The 22207-nt window shown below is 41.1% G+C and overlaps 2 protein-coding genes across 3 annotated transcripts in view; one reads left to right on the top strand and one right to left on the bottom strand.

The window, feature by feature from the left end:
• Positions 1-6521, bottom strand: part of ca8 (carbonic anhydrase VIII) — a 102242-nt gene extending 95721 nt beyond the window's left edge. For both annotated transcript variants that reach the window (XM_048246354.1, XM_048246348.1), the window contains exons 1-3: positions 6080-6521; positions 4928-5119; positions 4619-4743 (exon numbers count right to left, since the gene is read on the bottom strand). In XM_048246354.1, coding sequence (XP_048102311.1) covers positions 4619-4743; positions 4928-5119; positions 6080-6155 — 393 coding nt within the window. In that variant the 5' untranslated portion in view covers positions 6156-6521. The remainder of the gene's footprint in view (positions 1-4618; positions 4744-4927; positions 5120-6079) is intronic.
• Positions 6522-21553: 15032 nt separating this feature from the next.
• gtf2b (general transcription factor IIB) overlaps positions 21554-22207 on the top strand; it is a 32294-nt gene continuing 31640 nt past the window's right edge. The window contains exon 1 of the mRNA XM_048246324.1: positions 21554-21641. Coding sequence (XP_048102281.1) covers positions 21625-21641 — 17 coding nt within the window. The 5' untranslated portion in view covers positions 21554-21624. The remainder of the gene's footprint in view (positions 21642-22207) is intronic.

Here is a 22207-nt window from a genome sequence, read left to right on the forward strand (position 1 = left end):
CTAAGATTTTTAACTATGCTAACCATGCTACTTAGCTAATGTTTTATAGCAGTGCTAGCAATGCTAACTATGCTAACCATGCTACTTAGCTAACTTAGCTAAACTTTTCTAGCAGTTTTGCTAAACATGCTAGCAATGCTAACATACTAACTATGTTAACCATGTGACTTAGCTAACCTAGCTTATCATTTTTAGTAGTTATGCTAACTATGCTAACTAGCATGGTAACATGCTAACTATATTAACCATGTGACTTAGCTAATCTAGCTAATCATTTTAGTAGTTATGCTAACTATGCTAACTAACATGCTAACAATACTAACATGTTAACTATGTTAACCATGTGATTTAGCTAACCTAGCTAATTATTTTTAGTAGTTATGCTAACTAGCATGCTAACAATGCTAACATGCTAACTATATTAACCATGTGACTTAGCTAACCTAGCTAATCATTTTAGTAGTTATGCTAACTAGCATGTTAACAATGCTAACATGCTAACTATGCCAACCATGTGATTTAGCTAACCTAGCTAATCATTTTTAGTAGTTATGATAACTATGCTAACTAGCATGTTAACAATGCTAACATGCTAACTATATTAACCATGTTACTTAGCTAACTTAGCTAATCATTTTTAGCAGTTTTGCTAAAAATGCTAACTAGCATGCTAACAATGTTAACATGCTAACTTAGCTAATCATTTTTAGCAGTTTTGCTAAAAATGCTAACAATGTTAGCGATGCTAACATGCTAACTATGCTAACTAGCTACAGTGGGTAGGAGTCATAGTTGATGACAAGTAACAGTTACAATGGCTGAACAGTTCAAAAGTTCAGTAGTTTAAAGGGTTAAATTGTTTAACAGTGAAATGTTGTAGTGAGGCCTTTTATTTTGAAACAGTTTTTGGCAGAGGAAGCAGTTGAACAGGATGTGTAGTCTTAATAGGGCCAGTTTGTATGCTTAAAGCCTGAGACTGGCAGTTGATCCAGGTGGCCTGAACACCTGCCATAGGATTCTAATTGCTTAACGGCCGTATTATGATGTCACAATCGGCAATGTTAAGTCTATGGGGATTTTTAAAAAGTTTTTCTTTAATAGTTTAAAAAGTATAAAAGTTTCAAAGTTGAAAAGACATAGCAGCTTCGTCCGTTTGAATACCTACATTACAAAGTTTGAATGAAGTTTCTAAGTTAAACTGTTCAAGAGAAATAGCGTACGGAAAAAGTGGTAAGCGGAATAATAATAAGAAGAAGTTGTTGCCTAGGAAGAACAGTACAGTGCATTTTCATGTACTGTAATAATAAGCTTTATTTGTATAGCACCTTTCATACACAGAATGCAGCTCAAAGTGCTTTACATTTGAAACATGTAACACAATAATAGTCAGTCATTATCAATCACTTTTCTTCATTGCTGGGGCCATTTATGATCCACTCAGCAACATATCAAAAATATAGAAAATGACGTCATAAGACTGGCAGCCTTAACCCTCTTCCCCACAAGCACCATACACGGCAACTGTGGCAAGGAAAAACTCCCATATTCCAGGAAGAAACCTTGAGCAGAACCTTAATAGGGGGAGCCCATCCGCTTCTGGCTGGCTGCGCCCTCCAATAGCAGCAGATGTAGAATAATCTGAAAAAGTAGTCTACAGGATAAGATGAGTTAACTAAAAGCTTTCCTGTCCAGGTATGTTTTCAGATCTTTTTTAAAAATATTTACTGAACTCGCCTGCTTGATGTACAGAGGCAGGGTGTTCCATAGTTTGGGGGGCATAATGGATAAAAGCAGCTTCTCCACTTTGTTTGTGGAGCACTTTGGGTACGATTAAAAGATTAGAATTGGATGATCTAAGTTTCCTTTGTGGTTGATAAGATATTAAAAGCTCAGAGATATATGAAGGTGCTATGCCATTCAGAGCTTTGTAAGTAATTAACATAACCTTAAAATCAATTCTATAGGAAATAGGGAGCCAGTGCAGTTCAGCCAACACAGGGGTGATGTGTTCTCTCTTCTTAGTCTTAGTTAAAAGTCTAGCCGCAGAGTTCTGTATGAGTGCCAATTTCTTTAGATGTTTTTTGGGAAGACCAGTGAAAAGTGCATTGCAGTAGTCTAACCTGTGATAAAGGCGTGAATTAGTTTTTCTGCATCTTGTTGAGTTAAAAAGGGCCGCACTTTGGCAATGTTTCTCAAGTGGAAATAGGCTGTCTGAGTAACTTTACTGATATGGGGCTTAAAACTTAACTCTGCATCTAAGATGACACCGAGGCTTGTTACTTTTGGTTTGACCTGGTGCGCCAAGTTCCCCAGATTACTAAATCTAATTAAATAACATTTTAGTTTGTATGCAGGCATTCAGATATTTAAATATGTCTAATTTTTTCATTGATGATTTTTGGAGTTGCTGAAGTTTGCATGCATTTCAATACTATAAATTAATGGTTTAGAAAGAAGTGCATTGTTACTTCCTATATACACATATTTTTACAAAAACATCTATTGTTCAGTCACACTCACTAGGCAGACTGCAAAATCAGGCCAAGTTAGGCCGACGGATTTCAGTAGGAATAATTTATTCAGATATTCAAGACATTGCCAGAATATTAATCGTTCAAGCTAACACACTTTTCTTGGTATGGAAAATCATTCAAGCTAACTATGTATGCATGCTGCTAATGATGTTATATGTTTCTATTTATTTTTAGGTAACACTAGCACTAGCACAATTATTTATTATTTATTATTATTTTAAAAATGTATTTATATTCCTTTTTTATTTTATTATAGATATCTTGACTATATGAATGATGCACTGACCAGAAAGCACTTTAAATTTCATTGTACCTGTGACAATGACAATAAAGATCTATTCTTTTCTATTGTAACACAATTTTCTTGGTCAGACAAATGAAAAAAAAAATAACATCTTGTAAATATTTATTTATTTATTTATTTATTTATAGATAGGAAGAAATACCTAATGTTCATGAAGTGGTGCTTTATGAAAATTATTCCATGTGGAAACTACTTCATTAGTTGTGATTCTGTCTCAACCTTAAACTGTCCATTGAAAGGAAAAAGACCTAACATCAAGGACAATGAAAGCAAGTGACTTGTTTTATTTGAGCATTCAGTGGATTTTGGCCCGAGAGGGCTGTTTATCGACTGCATTACACTGGGTATAAAATAGCCCTTCTGTTTGATTAGCAAACATTGAATGTCTCAGTTGCACAGGTGCAGATTGATTTTATTCATTGTTGAAAAAAAAAAAAATGTCCAAGCACTCCCTACCATGACAACTAACATTTGGCAGATAAGAGCTACTTATTTGTCCTAGGTGTCTCTGTAGAGGACAGTTAGGTTTTTGCTGTACAGCAGGTGCAAAAGACAGGTGTGCTCTTTGAAGGTTTTGAAAAGGAAACAGATTAGATTCTCATTAACACAGAACAAAACTCATCTCCCCTACCCCTAAGATCCCTCAAGATATCTCTAAGATGAGTATTATTAGACAGTATACTGTACATTTTGTATATGAAAATACAAAGTGTAATTTGATCATAACAAAATAGTCCTATGTGGATAATGGTAACAAGTCTGTTGAGCATAAATTAAAACTGATTTGGCTAATTAATGCCATGCACATGATCCTGCACAAACACAAACATGGATGGGTCGACGCAACATTTACATGTCTGTCTGTGCACATGAATAAATTGAATAAATTATCTGTAAATTAATGTCTTGAAATCCGTACCATTTCCATGAGACTTCTAAAAAACAATCATATTACTGGCTGTTCACACAGTGCCAAAGCCTGTTCGCTATCCAGACTCCGGCAGATGGATGCTTTGCATTTGCTCTACATGTCCATCTGGGAATTTTTCGTTGGAGAACTTTTGGGAAGGGGCCAAAATACTGGTTAGCTGATTGGATAAACCATCTGTCTATCACCTATGTTGGTTATCGATGGGCCAAATCAACCAATCAGATGAACAAAGTGTTCTTCTAATGCCTTGGTTTAACATACAATTAAGTTAGGTAACGTAACTAATGTTAACGTTTTTAAACTTACCATTTGTGTGTGACATGAACCTCATCAACGACAATACCCACCAAGTTTTCACGGTAGGCCCTACACTTCTGAAGAAAGTATATTCCTCCATTAGGGACTGGAATCGGCCGTGGAGGATGTCTGTGTCGTTCATTCCTCCCAGCTGCATGGCTGAGACTCATAGCTTCACAGCTTCCCCAGGAATATTTTCTAATTTGGATAAAACTTGCGCGATAGCTACGCTCATCTCACCTGTGGATGCCGTCATGTTGTTTGTTGCGTCACAGCTAAACCCGCCTCAAAACCAATGCTGACTGGCCATTCGTTTGGCGAACTGCTCCAAATTTTCTCTATCGGAAAGATGCCAGACTGATCTGCGAGTGGAAAACTGAAGCTTGCGAGATCAGGATGGTCTCACGAGGCTATCTGTTTGCAGCATACGTTTCAAATTACAGCCCATAGTGTATATGTTGCAAAATAAGCTCCTTAGCTAAACAGTCTATATTGTGTTCAATAGCATAGAATACATCACTGACATCTTTCAGACTATAAGATAACACTGACCTCCATAGGAAAGGCCTTGAAGTTGACAGTGTGCTCTGAACCACGTTGATTCTCTTTGCCCCAATGAAAGCGCACCTCATGTAGCTCATATTCATGGTCACTTGGAAGGGGCCCCCCGGTCACCACTGTGTTGGGCACCCCAAGGACACAAGACAAAGATGGGAAGGAAATAATGACCACAACAGAATGACAAATTATGACACATTTCTTGTTATGGTTTACAGGAAATAGCAAATATTTTAAACTGAAACACAATATACAGATATTTTGTGCATACCTCTCATATGTGTAGGACCAAATCATCTTTACCTGATTTGGATTTCAGCATTATCCTCACAGTATGTCCATCATTGATAACCTCACAGTCTCGGCACACCACATAGTTTGGTGTGAGGCCCACCTCCAGCAACCTGGGGTCATAGCATGCTTCCCTAGAGTTGAGGTTTATAGGTGACTGGTTCTCACCGTTGGCCTCAGGAAACAACAACCCCCACTCCACACCTGGAAGCATAATCAGCCAGTCATTGTGTTTATCTCTATATTATTTTAATGTTATTGGACAGTTTACAATTTATCATAAAGACAATATTACATATTTAATAAATGTGCATGTTATACCTCCCAACAGAGCTGTGTCTTACATTTTTACACTGTGCTCCTTTTGATGTTTTTCATGAGGAAACTAATTGAGGTCTGCTGGTGTTTTGGGGCTTCAGTGTCATTAGTGGAGGCCCAGCAGGAATAACACTCACTGAGGACATGGAGTGTGCTATTTTTTCCCTCTCCCATTTCTCTTCTTTCCTTCTACCTACTTCTACCTCCCTCCTCTCTTTAAAAACACTTTTCTTTTGTCTCACAATTACACTGCTGCACAGTGAATTAAATACAGAAACTAGCAATAAAAGTTGTATTTGTGGTGAGACATGTTTTTATTACTGCTCTTCAAATAATTACAATTTAAGCAAGTCACAGTATCAGTTTATGCTGCAAAGGAATTACACACAGGATCATATTACTTGGCAGCCTATCATCCAATCCCTGATCTCATTACTGTTATTTCATCTTGTTTTTTCTACCTTATCTCTTCATGAAGGACAAATCTGTCTGACAGTATTTGGATGATCCATACATTTATGAGAATTAAAACATGCAGCCTTTTAAGCATGCTTATAATATAAGCAGAAGTCACCAGAAGAAAGCACCTGGTCTCTCCAAATAAAACACATTTGAACTAAACAGTTTGCAGTAACAAAGAATAACAGGCTTTAAATCTCTCTGACTTCTTGTCGAACACAACATCATAAAACCATATAGCCTAATTGACAGGCAAATCTATGTAAAATGTTCAACAAATCATGTTACTTATCTCTGTCCATCAGTCTCTGGACAAAAAAAAAATTACTTCACTGGACATGATAAAGTATGACTACAGTTTTAAGGACAAAATGGCAATATTCTTACCCTCTTCATATCCCCAGTCCAAGTCATCCTTTCCTGGGTAGTAATCTGAGTCTTCTATCACACAGTCTGCCATCATAAAGGAATGTTAAGGTTTGTACGAAGAATGCTGCAGTCTTGCAACATAAAATGCCTTGTGTGTCCCCCTTTTCTTGTTTGCCTTCTTCTTTGTTGAGGTGTAAATGATGTCAACTTAGAACAATTCTCAGACTTTAGACACACCTGATTAATTCACAACAAGTAACTCCTCTCTGGTCTGACTCCTCTCAGCACTCCTGACAAACCAACTAAATTAAAACCTGTAGAATTGTACTGTATTCCAATTAAAAAGAGAAGTTTTATGTCTGAAGCATAAACTCTGTGCTTGTCTTTTCCCTTACAGCGTCAATGCTCACTTTGTTTTTTTCGGTTGCTGGCTCCAAACTCCTTCTCGTTCACAGTAAGACCTGTGCCAACTAAGTGTAAAAAAATCTGTTCCACTCCGTCTTTGTGCCCCCTCCCCTCTCTCTCTGTACACAGCACTCCGTAGCCCTGGGAATAGATGTGCCAGATAGTATTTAAGCCTTGGTTTCTAGTGAGAAACTGAGTTTCAACTGAGTCAGCCAGCAGGATTGCTTGGAAAAGATGTTGCATTTGGAAGGCCAAACTAGAGGTTCCTCCTACAGAAAAGGAAATAGGTGTGGTTGTAAAACAATTACCTCAAGCCAAAATTAGATAAATAAGCTGGTCTTTGTGCCAGTAGTTTACATTGGGCCATTTACTTAATAGCTATTCTTTCCTTATAACAAATGGCAGATTTTTTACTGAATCTGTTTAATTTCCTAGATCTATTTGCACTGTACATTGCTTAATAGCAATACAGTACTACTGTTTTTGTAAGGATTATTATTATTAGGGCCCGAGCACCGAAGGGCGCAAGGCCATATTGTTTTTGTAAGGATTATAATTAGGGCCCGAGCACCGACGAGTCCTATTGCCGTATTCGTCCTTTTTTGAGGTGGTTAACATGGGCAAAAAGTCTTGGAATTTGGCACAAACATCAGGAGTCACACAAAGCAGTTAGGTACAAGAGCTTGACCCCGGGCGTGGCCCAGGGACTCGCTAGCGCCCCCTTACATGACTGATGCCATGGTTGGCATATACTTTCAGCTAGACACACCAAATTTGGTCAGTGTGTGTGTATCTCCCCAAAATGAACAACTTTCGTATGTACAATGCATTAGCCAGACCCAACAGGAAGTGGGGTAATTGGGATTTTGTGCGTTGTGGACATGATCAATTTTAACATACTCCTCCTACACGGTTGATCCGATTCATGTCAAAGTTGGTATACATAACGCCAAGAATCTACTGATTATGATGATATCTAGACACTGAATGGGCCTGTCTGGTATAGCGCCACCACCTGGCCAAGCAGGAAATGTGCCAGAAATGGACAATGCCTTAACTGATTGATCTGAAACTTTATAAAATATTGGATATCATTATTGTGATGATGCTCACATGTGTAATTCACATGCCTAGCATAGCGCCACCATCTGGCGAAGCAGGAAATGTGCTAGAAATGTTTTATGCTTTGAATGAATGGTCTGAAACTTCTCAGGTTAATAGATATTATAATTATCATGATATCCAGACACTGAATGGGCCTGCCTAGCATAGCGCCACCACCTGGCCAAGCAGGAAATGTGCCAGAAATGCTCTATGCTTTGACTGATTGATCTGAAATTTTACAAAAATTAGATGATCATGATATCTACTATCCATTGCTAGACCAAACAAGAAATTGTGCCAGACATTGACAACACATTGGTTAAATGGTTGGAAACTTTCACAAATATTGGATATTATTAATATGATGATATTCATATGCCTAATTAATGTGTGTGGTATATCGCCACCAACTGGCAATTAAAGGATTTTCCCCCCATTTATTTTGGATATCGATGTCAGATTCATGTAAACTTACTAGTGTCCTGACTTCACACATCTGGAACACACACACACACAGACACCCACACACACAACATTTTTTTTTTATACTCACACAGAGAGAGACACACACACACAGAGAGAGAGAGAGAGAGACACACACACACACACACACACACACACACATACACAGAGAAAGAGAGACACACATACCAACAGATAGAGACACACACAGACATAGACACATACCAGGGTTCCCACACCTTGGTTAAGATCAAATTCAAGGACCTTTCAAGGACTTTCCAGGCCCAATATCCTCAAATTCAAGGACCTAATGTGTCGATAAATTTCAAGCTCGGGCATGGTTAAATCATGTTACCTCAACAGACTAAGGATACCTTGTCACAGTTTTCTTTTATTTTTGGTCATATGACAGATGTGGTAGGCCTATTCTATTTTTCATGTTTGTGTTTAGCATAAAACTGAGCTGAAATAAACTTCTAGATTTTCCTAAACAAGTTAAACTCTACACTACAAGCGGGAAACACGCAGAAAACTACACTGGCTTTGTAGTTCTAACCAACGTAAATTAGGCATACGCATAGGATATCAACAGAAGTGGTGGCAAAATAATGGAAACATGTTAATAAGCGGACGGAACTGTATGGAATTTTTTCCTCAAAAAGAAATTCAAGGACCTCCATTTATTTATGTCTGTTTTCAAAAACATTCAAGGGCCTTGAACATTTTTTTCCAGATTCACAAACTTTCAAGGATTTCAAGGACCAGTGGGAACCCTGACATACACACTCAAACAGACACACAGAAAGAGAGAGAGAGACAGACACACACACACACACAGACAGACACACATACAGTACACACACACACACACACCAACACACAGAAAGATAGAGAGAGAGAGACACACACACAGACACACACACATACACACTCAAGCACACACACAGAGACAGACACACACACACACACACTAGTGTTGATTTCGTCAGATGAGACGAGAGGAAATATGTTTGTCAACGACCCTTTTTTTCATGACGATGACGAGACTGCACTAATGTCCTGAAACACTGACTAAGACTATCTTAAGATGCATTATTGTTGACGAAAAAAGACGAGACTAAAATGTTTTGCATGAAATAAAAAAAGATAAAATCTCTCTTCATTTTTGTCTACAAAATAAGAAGACAGAATATCTAGCTGTTATGTTTTCAAAATATTCTGAACGAGTTCATGCACAGCTTTCCTGTAGGCTAGTCTACGTGCTGTTGCTGCAACCCTGTGGCTGCAACACAAAACTACATAGAACAAGAACACTGGAGATTTCTGCCAGAGTTAGCAAGCTAACTAAGCTTTATGCCACAATGCTACATCAGACATCCCAAGTCTCCCGGAAGTTCCGGGAGACTTGGCATATTGATAGCGGCTCCTTGATGCCCGCAAATGAGATAAAATCTCCCGGAATCTAGAGCGAGCGAGCTAAAGCGCGCACGCAAGAAACTTCAAATCACAAGAGAGGGAGGGGTGATGCGTGTGTGCCTGAAGCAAGACAGCATCCTGATTGCCATGTTTTGCTAAATCAACCAATCAGTTTTCAATGTAGTTGGGCTTTTATGTCTTTTATCCCGAACTAAATAAATTAATCAGTTCAGTGTATCTAGGAACAGTCCGTCATGGCAGAGTCAGAGTACCCCCAAAAAATGAACTTTTAAGACCCATTTCACATTAGACTTCACAAAAGTGTAGGTCTACCCTTGTCTTATAAGATTAAAAAATAATGTTACTGTAGATGCACTGTTTGTAACAGTGACTTTATTGCCCATGGCAGGTTAAATGATTGCAAAAGACATGCTGAGGTGAGTTGAACAAGTGTCATTTCATGTGCATATTATTCAGGCCTATACTAAATGGCTAGTTGCCAAGGTTACATGAAAAGACCAAACTACTAAAATCTACATATTTTATTATCACAATTTCTATCTATAGGCCTTCCTTATTTGGTGTACTGACTAGACATTATTGAACAAACATTCGTCTGTATTTCAGTATCTAAGTGTACCTATAGGCTAAAATAATTCATTTTTAATTTTTTCTTTTTTTTGGGGTGGGGGGTGGGGGCTTCAGGATACCTTCCTGAAATGACTTTTTGCAGGATGGGATGTCTGCTACATACCCAGAAGTTGAAGCTTCTCTCATACATATACTGTACAAATTAACATCCCCCAGAATGTCCATACGAAAATGTTCAGCAAGTAATGTCAACTATTTAACTAGTTACACTGATGATGCAAAGTTTGCTAGCAAGTAAGCTAATATGGAAAGTTCGCTAGCAAGTTAGCTTAGATGGAGAGTTAGGGGAATGTGTTGCGTCTGGGCGCATATTGCCATCTAGCGTTGCGGAGTAAAACATTAATACTTGGGTCTACGACAGTGTTTCGCAAACTTCTTCAGACGAAGGACCGCTTAAAATAAAAAAGAAATGCAGCAACAACTAAGCCGAGCTCCAGGACCCATGCAACGACTGCTTTGCTCAGCCCCAAGAGCCATGCAGCAACAACTAAGCCGAGCTCCAGGACCCATGCAACGACTGCTTTGCTCAGCCCCAAGAGCCATGCAGCAACAACTAAGCCGAGCTCCAGGACCCATGCAACGACTGCTTTGCTCAGCCCCAAGAGCCATGCAGCAACAACTAAGCCGAGCTCCAGGACCCATGCAACGACTGCTTTGCTCAGCCCCAAGAGCCATGCAGCAACAACTAAGCCGAGCTCCAGGACCCATGCAACGACTGCTTTGCTCAGCCCCAAGAGCCATGCAGCAACAACTAAGCCGAGCTCCAGGACCCATGCAACGACTGCTTTGCTCAGCCCCAAGAGCCATGCAGCAACAACTAAGCCGAGCTCCAGGACCCATGCAACGACTGCTTTGCTCAGCCCCAAGAGCCATGCAGCAACAACTAAGCCGAGCTCCAGGACCCATGCAACGACTGCTTTGCTCAGCCCCAAGAGCCATGCAGCAACAACTAAGCCGAGCTCCAGGACCCATGCAACGACTGCTTTGCTCAGCCCCAAGAGCCATGCAGCAACAACTAAGCCGAGCTCCAGGACCCATGCAACGACTGCTTTGCTCAGCCCCAAGAGCCATGCAGCAACAACTAAGCCGAGCTCCAGGACCCATGCAACGACTGCTTTGCTCAGCCCCAAGAGCCATGCAGCAACAACTAAGCCGAGCTCCAGGACCCATGCAACGACTGCTTTGCTCAGCCCCAAGAGCCATGCAGCAACAACTAAGCCGAGCTCCAGGACCCATGCAACGACTGCTTTGCTCAGCCCCAAGAGCCATGCAGCAACAACTAAGCCGAGCTCCAGGACCCATGCAACGACTGCTTTGCTCAGCCCCAAGAGCCATGCAGCAACAACTAAGCCGAGCTCCAGGACCCATGCAACGACTGCTTTGCTCAGCCCCAAGAGCCATGCAGCAACAACTAAGCCGAGCTCCAGGACCCATGCAACGACTGCTTTGCTCAGCCCCAAGAGCCATGCAGCAACAACTAAGCCGAGCTCCAGGACCCATGCAACGACTGCTTTGCTCAGCCCCAAGAGCCATGCAGCAACAACTAAGCCGAGCTCCAGGACCCATGCAACGACTGCTTTGCTCAGCCCCAAGAGCCATGCAGCAACAACTAAGCCGAGCTCCAGGACCCATGCAACGACTGCTTTGCTCAGCCCCAAGAGCCATGCAGCAACAACTAAGCCGAGCTCCAGGACCCATGCAACGACTGCTTTGCTCAGCCCCAAGAGCCATGCAGCAACAACTAAGCCGAGCTCCAGGACCCATGCAACGACTGCTTTGCTCAGCCCCAAGAGCCATGCAGCAACAACTAAGCCGAGCTCCAGGACCCATGCAACGACTGCTTTGCTCAGCCCCAAGAGCCATGCAGCAACAACTAAGCCGAGCTCCAGGACCCATGCAACGACTGCTTTCAGCCCCATGCAACGACTGCTTCGCTGAAGCCCCAAGAACCACGCAGCAACAACTACGTCGAGCTCCAGGACCCATGCAACGACTGCTTTGCTCAGCCCCAAGAGCCATGCAGCAACAACTAAGCCGAGCTCCAGGACCCATGCAACGTCGGCTCCACCAAGCCCCGAGAACCATGCAGCATCAACTACGCCGAGCTCCTGGACCCATGCAACATCGGCTCCACCAAGCCCTGAGAACCATGCAGTAACAGCTATGCTGAGCTCCAGGACCCATGCAACGTCGGCTCCACCAAGCCCCGAGAACCATGCAACAGCAGCTATGCCGAGCCCCAAGACTCATGAAACGATGGCTTCGCTGAGCCCCAGAACCATGCAGCAAATACACCGAGCTCCACGACCCATACAGCAGCAGCTACACCGAGGCCCAAGATCCGTGCAATGACGGCTCTGCCGAGCCCAAAGCCCCATGCAGCAACAGCTCCACCGAGCCCCAGGACCCAGGCAACGACGGCTCCACCGAGCCACAGGACCCAGGCAACAAAGGCTCCAACGAGCCCCAGGACCCATGCAGAAACAGCTCCGCTGAGCCCATAGGACCCATTTAGGAACAGCTCCGCCAAGGTTCAGGACCCATCTAATGACTGCTCCGCTGAACCCCGAGACCCTCACGGCAGCAGCTCTGCTAAACCCTGACACCCATCGTTCCCACGGTTATGCAATACACGAATGTCCGCCGCTGAGCAAGCGCAACGAAAATCCACTCTTGCCGCTTTCCTCGCTATACTTTGCAAGGGGTTCATGTCACAGCACTCTTCTGATTCACCCTCCATCATGTTTACCGGCCTCCTTTTGGCTGCTGAGATGTAGTGAGTCTACATGACCCTCGTCTCATTTCATTCCCGATGGCAGATCTTGAGAGTTAGACCAGGACACAATACGTTTACTACCAATCAGACTAAGCCGATCAGTTCCGAAAAGGACACTCCTATTCATATCCAACTCTGCCTCAGATCCTCAGCTTTCATACCCATCACACTACATCTCATATCGGTCAGCTCAAGCATTGCCTACTAGCCCACTCTCTTCATCTCAGATGAAGGGTACCCATCACTCGTCACAGGTTCCAGACTCTAATATATATCCTTGTCAAATCCGGTTCCCGCAGACCGCTACTCAGGATAGGAGCTGCTACTACAGCTGCATGCATTGGCCTATCAGAGCAGCTGAGCCGTTGGTCCACAGATGCCTATCAGTCCTACTGTACATCCACTTCATCTAGTGGATCTATGACTTGCTAAGCAAGCGCTAATGTAATTTCGGTAGTGGCCTTCCTTTCTGCTCTTTTGGGGTGCAAGCGGCCATCAATCGCGATCTCCGCTTCAGGCATTCCATGACCACGGCCAGCTACCATGCCAAACACGCGCTTAGCTTATACACTCAGTATAGCAATCATGCCGACGGGCGAACTAGTGAAATGATGTTTTCTAAACAAAGTTCGGGAGGAGCCCTTAGGGGACAGCAATTAACTCACCTGTCTTCCGCCGCCAGGGTATTTAAGCCGGCCTCCTTATCCATACGTCACACGCTGCGGCGCTCGCAAAATGATCCCTCCTCCTCCCCCTACTCCTCCATTTCACTGATAGCCCAGTTACGCATCCTCCTTACACTGGGGGGTGCAAGCGGCCATCGCTCTATCGCGATCTCTGCTTCAGGCATTCCATGACCACGGCTAGCTACCATGCCAAACACGCGCTTAGCTTATACACTCAGGAATGCTTTTGCACCCATTTCAGGCGTATTTGTTTCGCAATGTGCGTGTAAAATCATTGCGAGGTATGTACAAACAGGCCGCAATGATGTAAAAGCGCAAACTGCCTGTCGCGGGAGCTGAAAGTGGCAGATTGCGATTGTCATGTCATGCATATGCATTCATGGGAGGATCCAGTTTAGCGTAAAAAGATGGGAGGGGAAGAGTAAAGAGCCTCTAGTTATGTATTCCCGCGGTATGTACAAAGACTGCTCCTGAAAGCCGCGCCTATTCTGCGCCTAAATACTTCCGCCTTGTAAAAGCAGGTGTTAATCCACATTGCAGTTCAATGCGTCAATAAGAGAACCTTTCAAAGACAACAGAATCGCTATTTAGAACACCAGTTTTTGTGGTGAAAGTATTTGTACTACCAAAAGCAACCTTAACTTTCGTTGGCCTTTCGCATGTCTTACTTTGACTTTCACGTCATTCACTTAAACTTTCCTACTTGCTAGATTTGACCAATCTCCCATAGCCTACGTGCACAAGTTTGAGTAGAACTACTGATCTTCATTATCTCCCTGCTTGTTGACATCTTATCATGTATGGTATTATTTCATGATTGCTAAACATTTGATTCTTTTTAATGTTGTCATCAGTTAACTTCATTCAACTGCGCTTGTAGGCGCTGCCATTCAGTTGTGGACGTTCATAAATTGCGTTTATGGGCGGAGAAGGGCAGAGAAAGGCGCAGTTTACACTAAGGATTGAACGATTGATAAATACGACGGAAACTTGGGTCTGACAGCGCTCGCAATCTGCGGTGTGTCCATGGCGCTGATAACGCTACGTTCGCAAATGTACTTACATCTGGCCCTCAGTATAGCAATCATGCCGACGGGCGAACTAGTGAATGGATTTTATGGAGCGGCGTCGACCAAATATAACTGAATCGTGATTTACACGGCGGCAAAGTGGTGTGCAGTGTGCAGAGTTGTATTGAAAAGAATGGAATCTAATGTACAGTAAATGAATGTCAAAAGCAGAGTGCATCGCACTCATGTCGGCATCGGTGTCCACAGCAATTTAAAACACCATTCAGCTGACCGGGAGTTCAGAACTGCGTTGGTTTTTATTATACGAATCTACTCTTCGGCCGGCTCGTAAGCCCAAACAAGTGTGTGCAGCATGCCTTTACCTAACCAACTAAAGGCGCATCATCATAAGGATAGGCTACATTTAATCTGAATCACGCCCCATTTTAGCGGAAAACAAGTTAACATTATATCATTGATTCCAATGGGAAAGACAGCTAGCCTAATCACACCTTGACATTACCTCTAGTTTTTAATTTACAGGCCATTCAATCATTTTACTAACACGGCAGTTATGAAGAATTATGTGTATGTAACTTACTCATGTTGAAACTAACATTACAACCCATTCAGCACGTTACCATATCTCATGTAAAACGGTTAGCTTGCTAGCTAGCTAACTGTGGAACTTCAGTATAACATAGGCATAGCCAATTATCTCACCTAGTTGTAGGAAAAAGGCTAAGTTCATATTACAAGTGATAGAATGAATGTGTTGACTTATGTTGATGTTATGACATGTAAAGTTAAGCTGGTCGAACTTAGTTATAGTCAGCCACGGGCAGTTTGACTGTGCCTACATTCGTGACACTCCTGTTAGTAGGCTAAATTGAAAAAAGAGCAAAAAAAAACCAAAGATAACTCTTACACCAACCTTATTTTGTGCATTTTATTCACATTTGTTTCAAGATTTAGTAAGTATAAGCCCTTTTCGCTCCCCACTTCAATGCAGCATAGGTTTCCACAGCTTTCCCCTAAAAGGGGGCGTGTACATGCAGCACATACGGTCTAACTAGATCCAGTGTGGTGTTGTAGTTGTTCTAACGTTACTAGTTGTTGCAACAGCATGTGAAAAAACTACAGCGTTTGTTACACCAACAAGAACGTTAAAGGGGAACTTGGCAACTATTTCAACGTAATAATCCTGTTTAGAAATCATTTGGATGGTTAAATGACCTGTTCCGGTGAAAATGTTGACTTTCCCAGCTGCGCCTAGCGTCCTCAGGCGAAAAACCAACCTTGCAACATTGAGACTATCGTCCCGGAAAGAGAAGTGAGAAACAAGAAACTAGTTTTAAATCGTGTTTCTTACCTTGTAACATCCACATAGTTCTGCCAAACTTATGCTAACCGTTCGCTAGCTTGTAAACAAATCCATGTGCTTTATCGTTACCTTTTCCCACAGTTTGAAATAGCATAATGCACAATTTCTCCAGCAGAGGGGGAAATCCTGCCAAGTTTCCCTTTAATCTCGTGATAAAAAAATTGACGCCGTTAAAATAGGTTTACGGTAACGCCGTTAATAACGCGTTTAACTGACAGCACTAATTTGAATCATTATTTGGATCACTTCTTAACTGTTGTACGATAGATCACAAAATTTTCATGGTAAATTGGTCACTTTCAGATGCATCTTTGTAGCCTATGTAATTGTAGTGTAGCGCCACCTACTGAATAACCTGACTCTGCCAGATGGATGCTTCGCATAGACCTCTCCAGAATAAGTCCCGCCTCCGTAACTTCCGTATCCATCCAACCTTCGGTCGTCAAATGTCTATGGGAAATAACATGGCGTTTTGAAAGATCGTACCTGTCAAACTCTGTAGGTGACAAAGTGGAAAAAGCTGGTGGGCAGATTGGCCTATACACTTCTGCCATCTAGTTTCCACTGGATTTTTTGATTGTCGGTGCCGTTTAAGTAGTATACACGCCTTGAGTTCAGAATAACAAAATGTTGCAAACATACATTTTGTTATGGACAATGTTATGGATCCTTCTTTGAGAAACAGCCTGCATGTTTAGTTATTGTTTTTTTTTCATAGATTTTTTTGGAACCTGGATGTGTTATGTCAACACTAAAAACTACAAACTTCCAGTATATTCCCCTGAAGGAATGGGACAAAAGACAACTTTAATACATTTGTAGCCTAATGCATACGTGATGGAGGATATAAGAGGTAAACTGCACAAATTCCGAAGTTTGAGCAATATGTGGTTTTTGTGTTTGTGTTGTGAAACACCGATTAGCAGACACAGACAATTCGTTCAAGTACTGTAGGCAGAGTCGGTTGATGAACCAAGTGTCGTGTCTTTGGTATGGCCGTGTCTGGTAGTGGGCGTGGGCGTATCTCGTAGTAGGCGTGTCTTGTAGTCTTGCAGGATGCAGACAGATACTATAGCGTACTCAAGTGTGACGTCACACTGTCCTGGCAACCGGATTTTCAATTCTAAACAAACCAAATTAACAAGGGGAAACCATGCCACACGAACGTTTTATGGAAAAGGAACGATTTTTTGCGAAATGATTTGCGAGTTTGCTTTACCAATGATGTAAGTAATATTGAGAATAGATTGTCTTCATTAAAAAAAAAAAAGAAAACTAAACAACGTCGTGTAAACTGCTGTCAGTATGGTGCAGTGCTTTGCCCCTACATGCAGGCATTGGAGTCTCATACTTGCCGATTTTTTTTTCAGGTTTGTAAATAAATTCCAATTTTTTTTTAAAAAAAGTGTCCGAAGCCACCCCGGTTGACAGTAATAACGTTATGTAATCAGAACAGATTAGGCAAATTTGCTGTTACGTTATAAACTTTATCTTTCATACTAGTGCAAACTTTTCGTTTTAATACCCTGGAAAAATATATAAAAGCCTCCACATGTTTCGATCTAGTGATTTTCACCTCTTGAAATTAATTTATTCTCGTTTTAAAAGAAAGAACACAGCGAAGCAATGGAAAATGCCATCTCTCGTTCGGTTGTTTAGAACTGAAAATCCGGTTGCCAAGACAACGTGACGTTTTCACTTTAGTACTCTATTGTTATGGCCTCCTTACACCAAAAAACTTTGACAAGATTTGGGAAAGATTCTTGAAAGATTGGAGTCTTTTGAGTAAAGCTTGAAAGACTACAATCTTTCAAGAATCTTTCCCAAATCTTGTCAAAATTGTTTGGTTCATTTAAATTACACAACCAGTTTGGCGAATTAATACACATATATAATATAAGTGTTGTACGGCCAACAAATTGGACTTACTTCATAGGTGTGCAAATAATATAGTTAATACATGTTGTAAAGAATGCAGGACAATGGGAAATTCAACCAAGCAGTGGACACTCAATGTTGCTACGTAATGACGTAGCATGTGACGTCGCACGTGGATATGGATGTCCCCGCCCCGTCCCGCAGACTGCAGCCAGTCATTATAGGTACCTTCTGAGCCTACGTCACTACGTTCACTGGAGGCAAAACAAACCATCACCTCAGCTGGGAAGCTAAAGGTTATCATGGTGTCATCTTGCTGTGCTGTCGGGTGCCAGAACCGAAAAAGTCATCGGTTGAATTTGAAATACTATCGAATACCACCGGTTAGTCAAAAAAAAAAAAGATGGCAACAATGGCTAAATCAGAAAAAAGCACTGGACGGAGGCGATCATCAAGAATGCTTGTGTTTGTAACATGGACTTCATAACAGGTAAATACTGATGTTACTAGCTAGGTAAACTTGCTTTTCTAACTAAATAAATATTTTTCTGGTGTATCTTATCATGCCTAGTTTTTATCTTGTTAATTGGTAACTAACTTAGTAGCAAACGTTTGCTAACGTTAACCAGCCCAACCAACTAGTATGTGGCATGCTAGCCTAACGTTAGCTAGCTAGCTAACTTTAGTTTTTATGTTGACACTGATTAATAAAGCTTTCATCTTATTTTGTAGATGAGGCTTCTACAGCTTCTCCCCCTCTGTCTTTAATAAGTATATCAATGGTACCATATTGTAACAATTTGATAGCGACACACACAGTTGTCACATACGAGGGAGGATCACACACAAGGGATAACTAAAAGGGAAACATGTTACAACAAAGACGCTAACATTACACTCAAAACTAAGGAGAAATACAGACATAAACCCCAAATGTTCGCTCCCGCATCCCAGCATGCCCTGCGTGGGAGAACGCTACGCAATGTCTTGTGTGCCGACGTTACAATATATTACAATACAATATGGTATATATTGTACGATAGAGAGAAAAGGCAAAAGATGGAGAGTTGAGAGAGGGAGAGAGGATTGAAAGGCAAGACATGAAAAGTCCATGACAGCACTATGCTATAGCAGCATAACTAAGGCATGGTGAAGGGTAGTCAACACCAGCACAGGTATGATCAGTGGCCACCATGGCATGTGTAGCAGATTGGACTACACCTTATTACTTGGCTCCTTTGCTTCTCCCCCCCCCCCTGTGCTGGATTGGTGTGGCTGTGTTCATCCTAATTACGGGGCGGACCCAGGCAGACTTATATCTAGGAACGTAATTGCTACCTGGATGTGCTATACCCACTATCTTTCCTTGCTTATTGTAAACCATTTCGTAGTCTAATTAATCTTCATCTAATTAATCTTAATCAATCGAAGCATGCAAACTAGGCTACGTTGTTTGTTTATTCAGAAAGGAATGGATCACAAATGAATCCAAATGAAGAAACGTACAGTAAGCCACTTACAACGTAAAATTATGCCCCTGTAGCAAAACTCAATGCATTTCTCTGTGAGGGCTTGCCTCGCTCTCAGGGGTATGCTTGGAGAAGTGACAAAAGAGGACATTGAAGGCTGACTATAATTATTTCTGCCATGGCAAGCCTGCTTCATGTGTCTCTTCATCGTGGGTCCACGTTTTTTTGCTGTCAGACGAGCATCGTGCCGCACTTAATGCACGCGACAAAGCCAACACATATGTTGTCACTGCCCACAACTTGTTTAAAATGGTTCCATACCTCCAGACATGGGCAGTATTTTAATTCTTAAATACGTATTTAATTACTTTAGCGTATTTTAGTATTTGTATTTTGCAGGATTTGAACAAATCTAATGTAGTTTGTGACAAAATACTTTGAGGGATTGTATTTAGAGTATTTCAAATACTTAAATACTTTAAAAAAATCTGTAATTTTTTCTCTAATAAGCCAACATTTCATCATTCAGTTAAATATACTAACCATTACAATAAGCTATGCTTATCATAGTCTGGGAGCCAAATGCCAGAATCATGATGAACCTTGTTTTGTTGGTTAAAGTTTTTTTTTTTTTTCTTTGTTGTTTCTTGTTGCCTAGGGGTTACTCCATAAGAATAGGGTGGGTGTCCAATGATGGCCAATTTCCTATATTCAGCTCTAAAGTTGATTTATCCATACAAGTACTAATTTTATTACCCTTTTGGAAGGACAGCGTAAAATGTAAACCCATTTTTCCTTTTTCTTGCAGTAGTTTGCCACATTGTGACCAACGTAGGTGACCAACTTTTCTCTTTTACGATCCCCTCTGGACATGTCTGAAGTTGGAAAAAATGAATAGAAAAGTCAACTGAGGCAGCCAAAATGGTCAACATAGGTTGTAAACCCATTTTTTTTGCGCCAATATAATGTCACTCTATAGACAAGTTAAAAGCATTATATCTGTCTTTTCTGTTTCATCATCCCCTTAGAACATTGAAAGTTAAAAAAATAAATAAAAAGTAACTAACTTCAGGAGATTGAATTGTCAGGTGTGTCAAGTCAAGACTAAAATGGGAAAACAATACAGATAAGATACTGAGGGAGAACATTAGGACATGGACCCCATATGACCATGACCTTTGACCCCAAGACCATGAGTACCTAATAGCTGATGTTCATTCTCACTACAGGACAGTATTAAAACCACTTAATGGATTTGACATGAGGATTTATGCCAGGGATAACATCCGCCGAGGTATGAAGTAATGGAGGAGACTGACGCAAAGACCTCCCTGATGCAGAAAGAGTTTTCTCCACCAAGTTAATTAATTCTGTATATCGGGACACCTTACAGGATGTTATTCTGTTTGTCCCCCATGTTGCCAGTCATTTATATAGGCAATAGGCATGCATTTATAGCATAAAAAGGGAAATGCAGTTCAGTTTAAAAAGAGGTCGACCTGTTAAATTTGTCGTTCTACATTCATTGGTTACGGAAATGATGGTGGGTAGTATGCCATAATGTTACAGTTGATTCCACTGTTGAGAAGTTTGCTTCTTTTCAGTTCAATCATCGATATGGGATGCTGTTTACATTTTTTTTTACCAGATCTACTTCATAGGAGCCCCAATGTAGGCTACAGAATTAACAGCCCTCTGCCAGCCAATCAGAAAATAGTATTTCTTGTCTCTTGGGGATACCTTTTCAATAATATGCCTTGTAAATTCTTTTAAAAAAGTTGGTATACCATGATTATTGTGTGGATATTTTTGTATTTTCAAATTACTAATTACTTGTATTTTAATTAAATAAATTTTTCATATCAGTATTTTGTATTTTATTTTGTTACATTTTATGAGCCAGTATTTGTAGTTTGTAACAAAATAGTTTTTGATGTATTTGTGCCCGCCTCTGGTTACGGTGAGTACAACTACTATTATTATATAGGCTACTAGTTGTACTCTGTTTATGAAACTAAAGGAGCAATTTTGTTTATTTAAAAAAATTTCAGAGTAGATTCTTGCTGTATGCACACTGAAAAATATTTTTGGTGGATAACTTCGCTAATTTGGCTTCATGATATTTTTTTTAAAGGTCATAGAGCTGCTCTTCGATAGGAACACGACCACTTGGGGCGCTGGTTTTCACTTTCCCTCCCCTACAAACAAACGAATGGGTGGTGACTTTTATTTTGAAAACGGAAGGCGCCACTAGTAGGAAACGTCGTCGCTGGTTGCACACTGTCGTAACGTTTCAGCTGGCAAAGGGACGAGAGAAGTAGTATGGCGTCGACGAGCCGGTATGTATCAATTGATAACGTATTTATGAAATGAGAGATCAGTACAGGGTGTCTTATCTTATAAACTGTTGTAACATTGTGATACTAATGTCGAATACTTTCAAGAATTAACGTATTTTAACTCGACATTGTGTTCTATTTAGCTATCCTTTTGTAATTAACGTTAGCATGGATGAGATGCATCGTGGCCTTGTGGGAACAAAGCTATGACAACCTGCTGTCTAGTTGAGCTTTCTAAAGTTAGATAGAGAGGTATAGTTATTTAACATTATGATGAATAGGATATACAATTTTTTGTTTACCTTTGTTGTTAACGTTAGCCATTGACAATCCCTGGAACAGAGCAGTTTAGGAACATTTAACATTTGTGGTCAAGCTTAACGTTGCATTTTTCTACCTGAATAACAACGTCTACGATAAGAGCTTTCAAATAACGTTAACGTTACAGTGTCTGACATTAGGGACCCCCCCACCCGGGGGGTTTATTCTGAAATTCAGCTAGCTTCGGTTGTAAACGGCCAAAGTGTCACACTGGCATCTGGCTCGAGTTTGGTAGCCTAGAACCA

Source organism: Alosa alosa, chromosome 1 (genome assembly GCF_017589495.1).
Source record: "Alosa alosa isolate M-15738 ecotype Scorff River chromosome 1, AALO_Geno_1.1, whole genome shotgun sequence".
NCBI lineage: Eukaryota > Metazoa > Chordata > Actinopteri > Clupeiformes > Clupeidae > Alosa > Alosa alosa.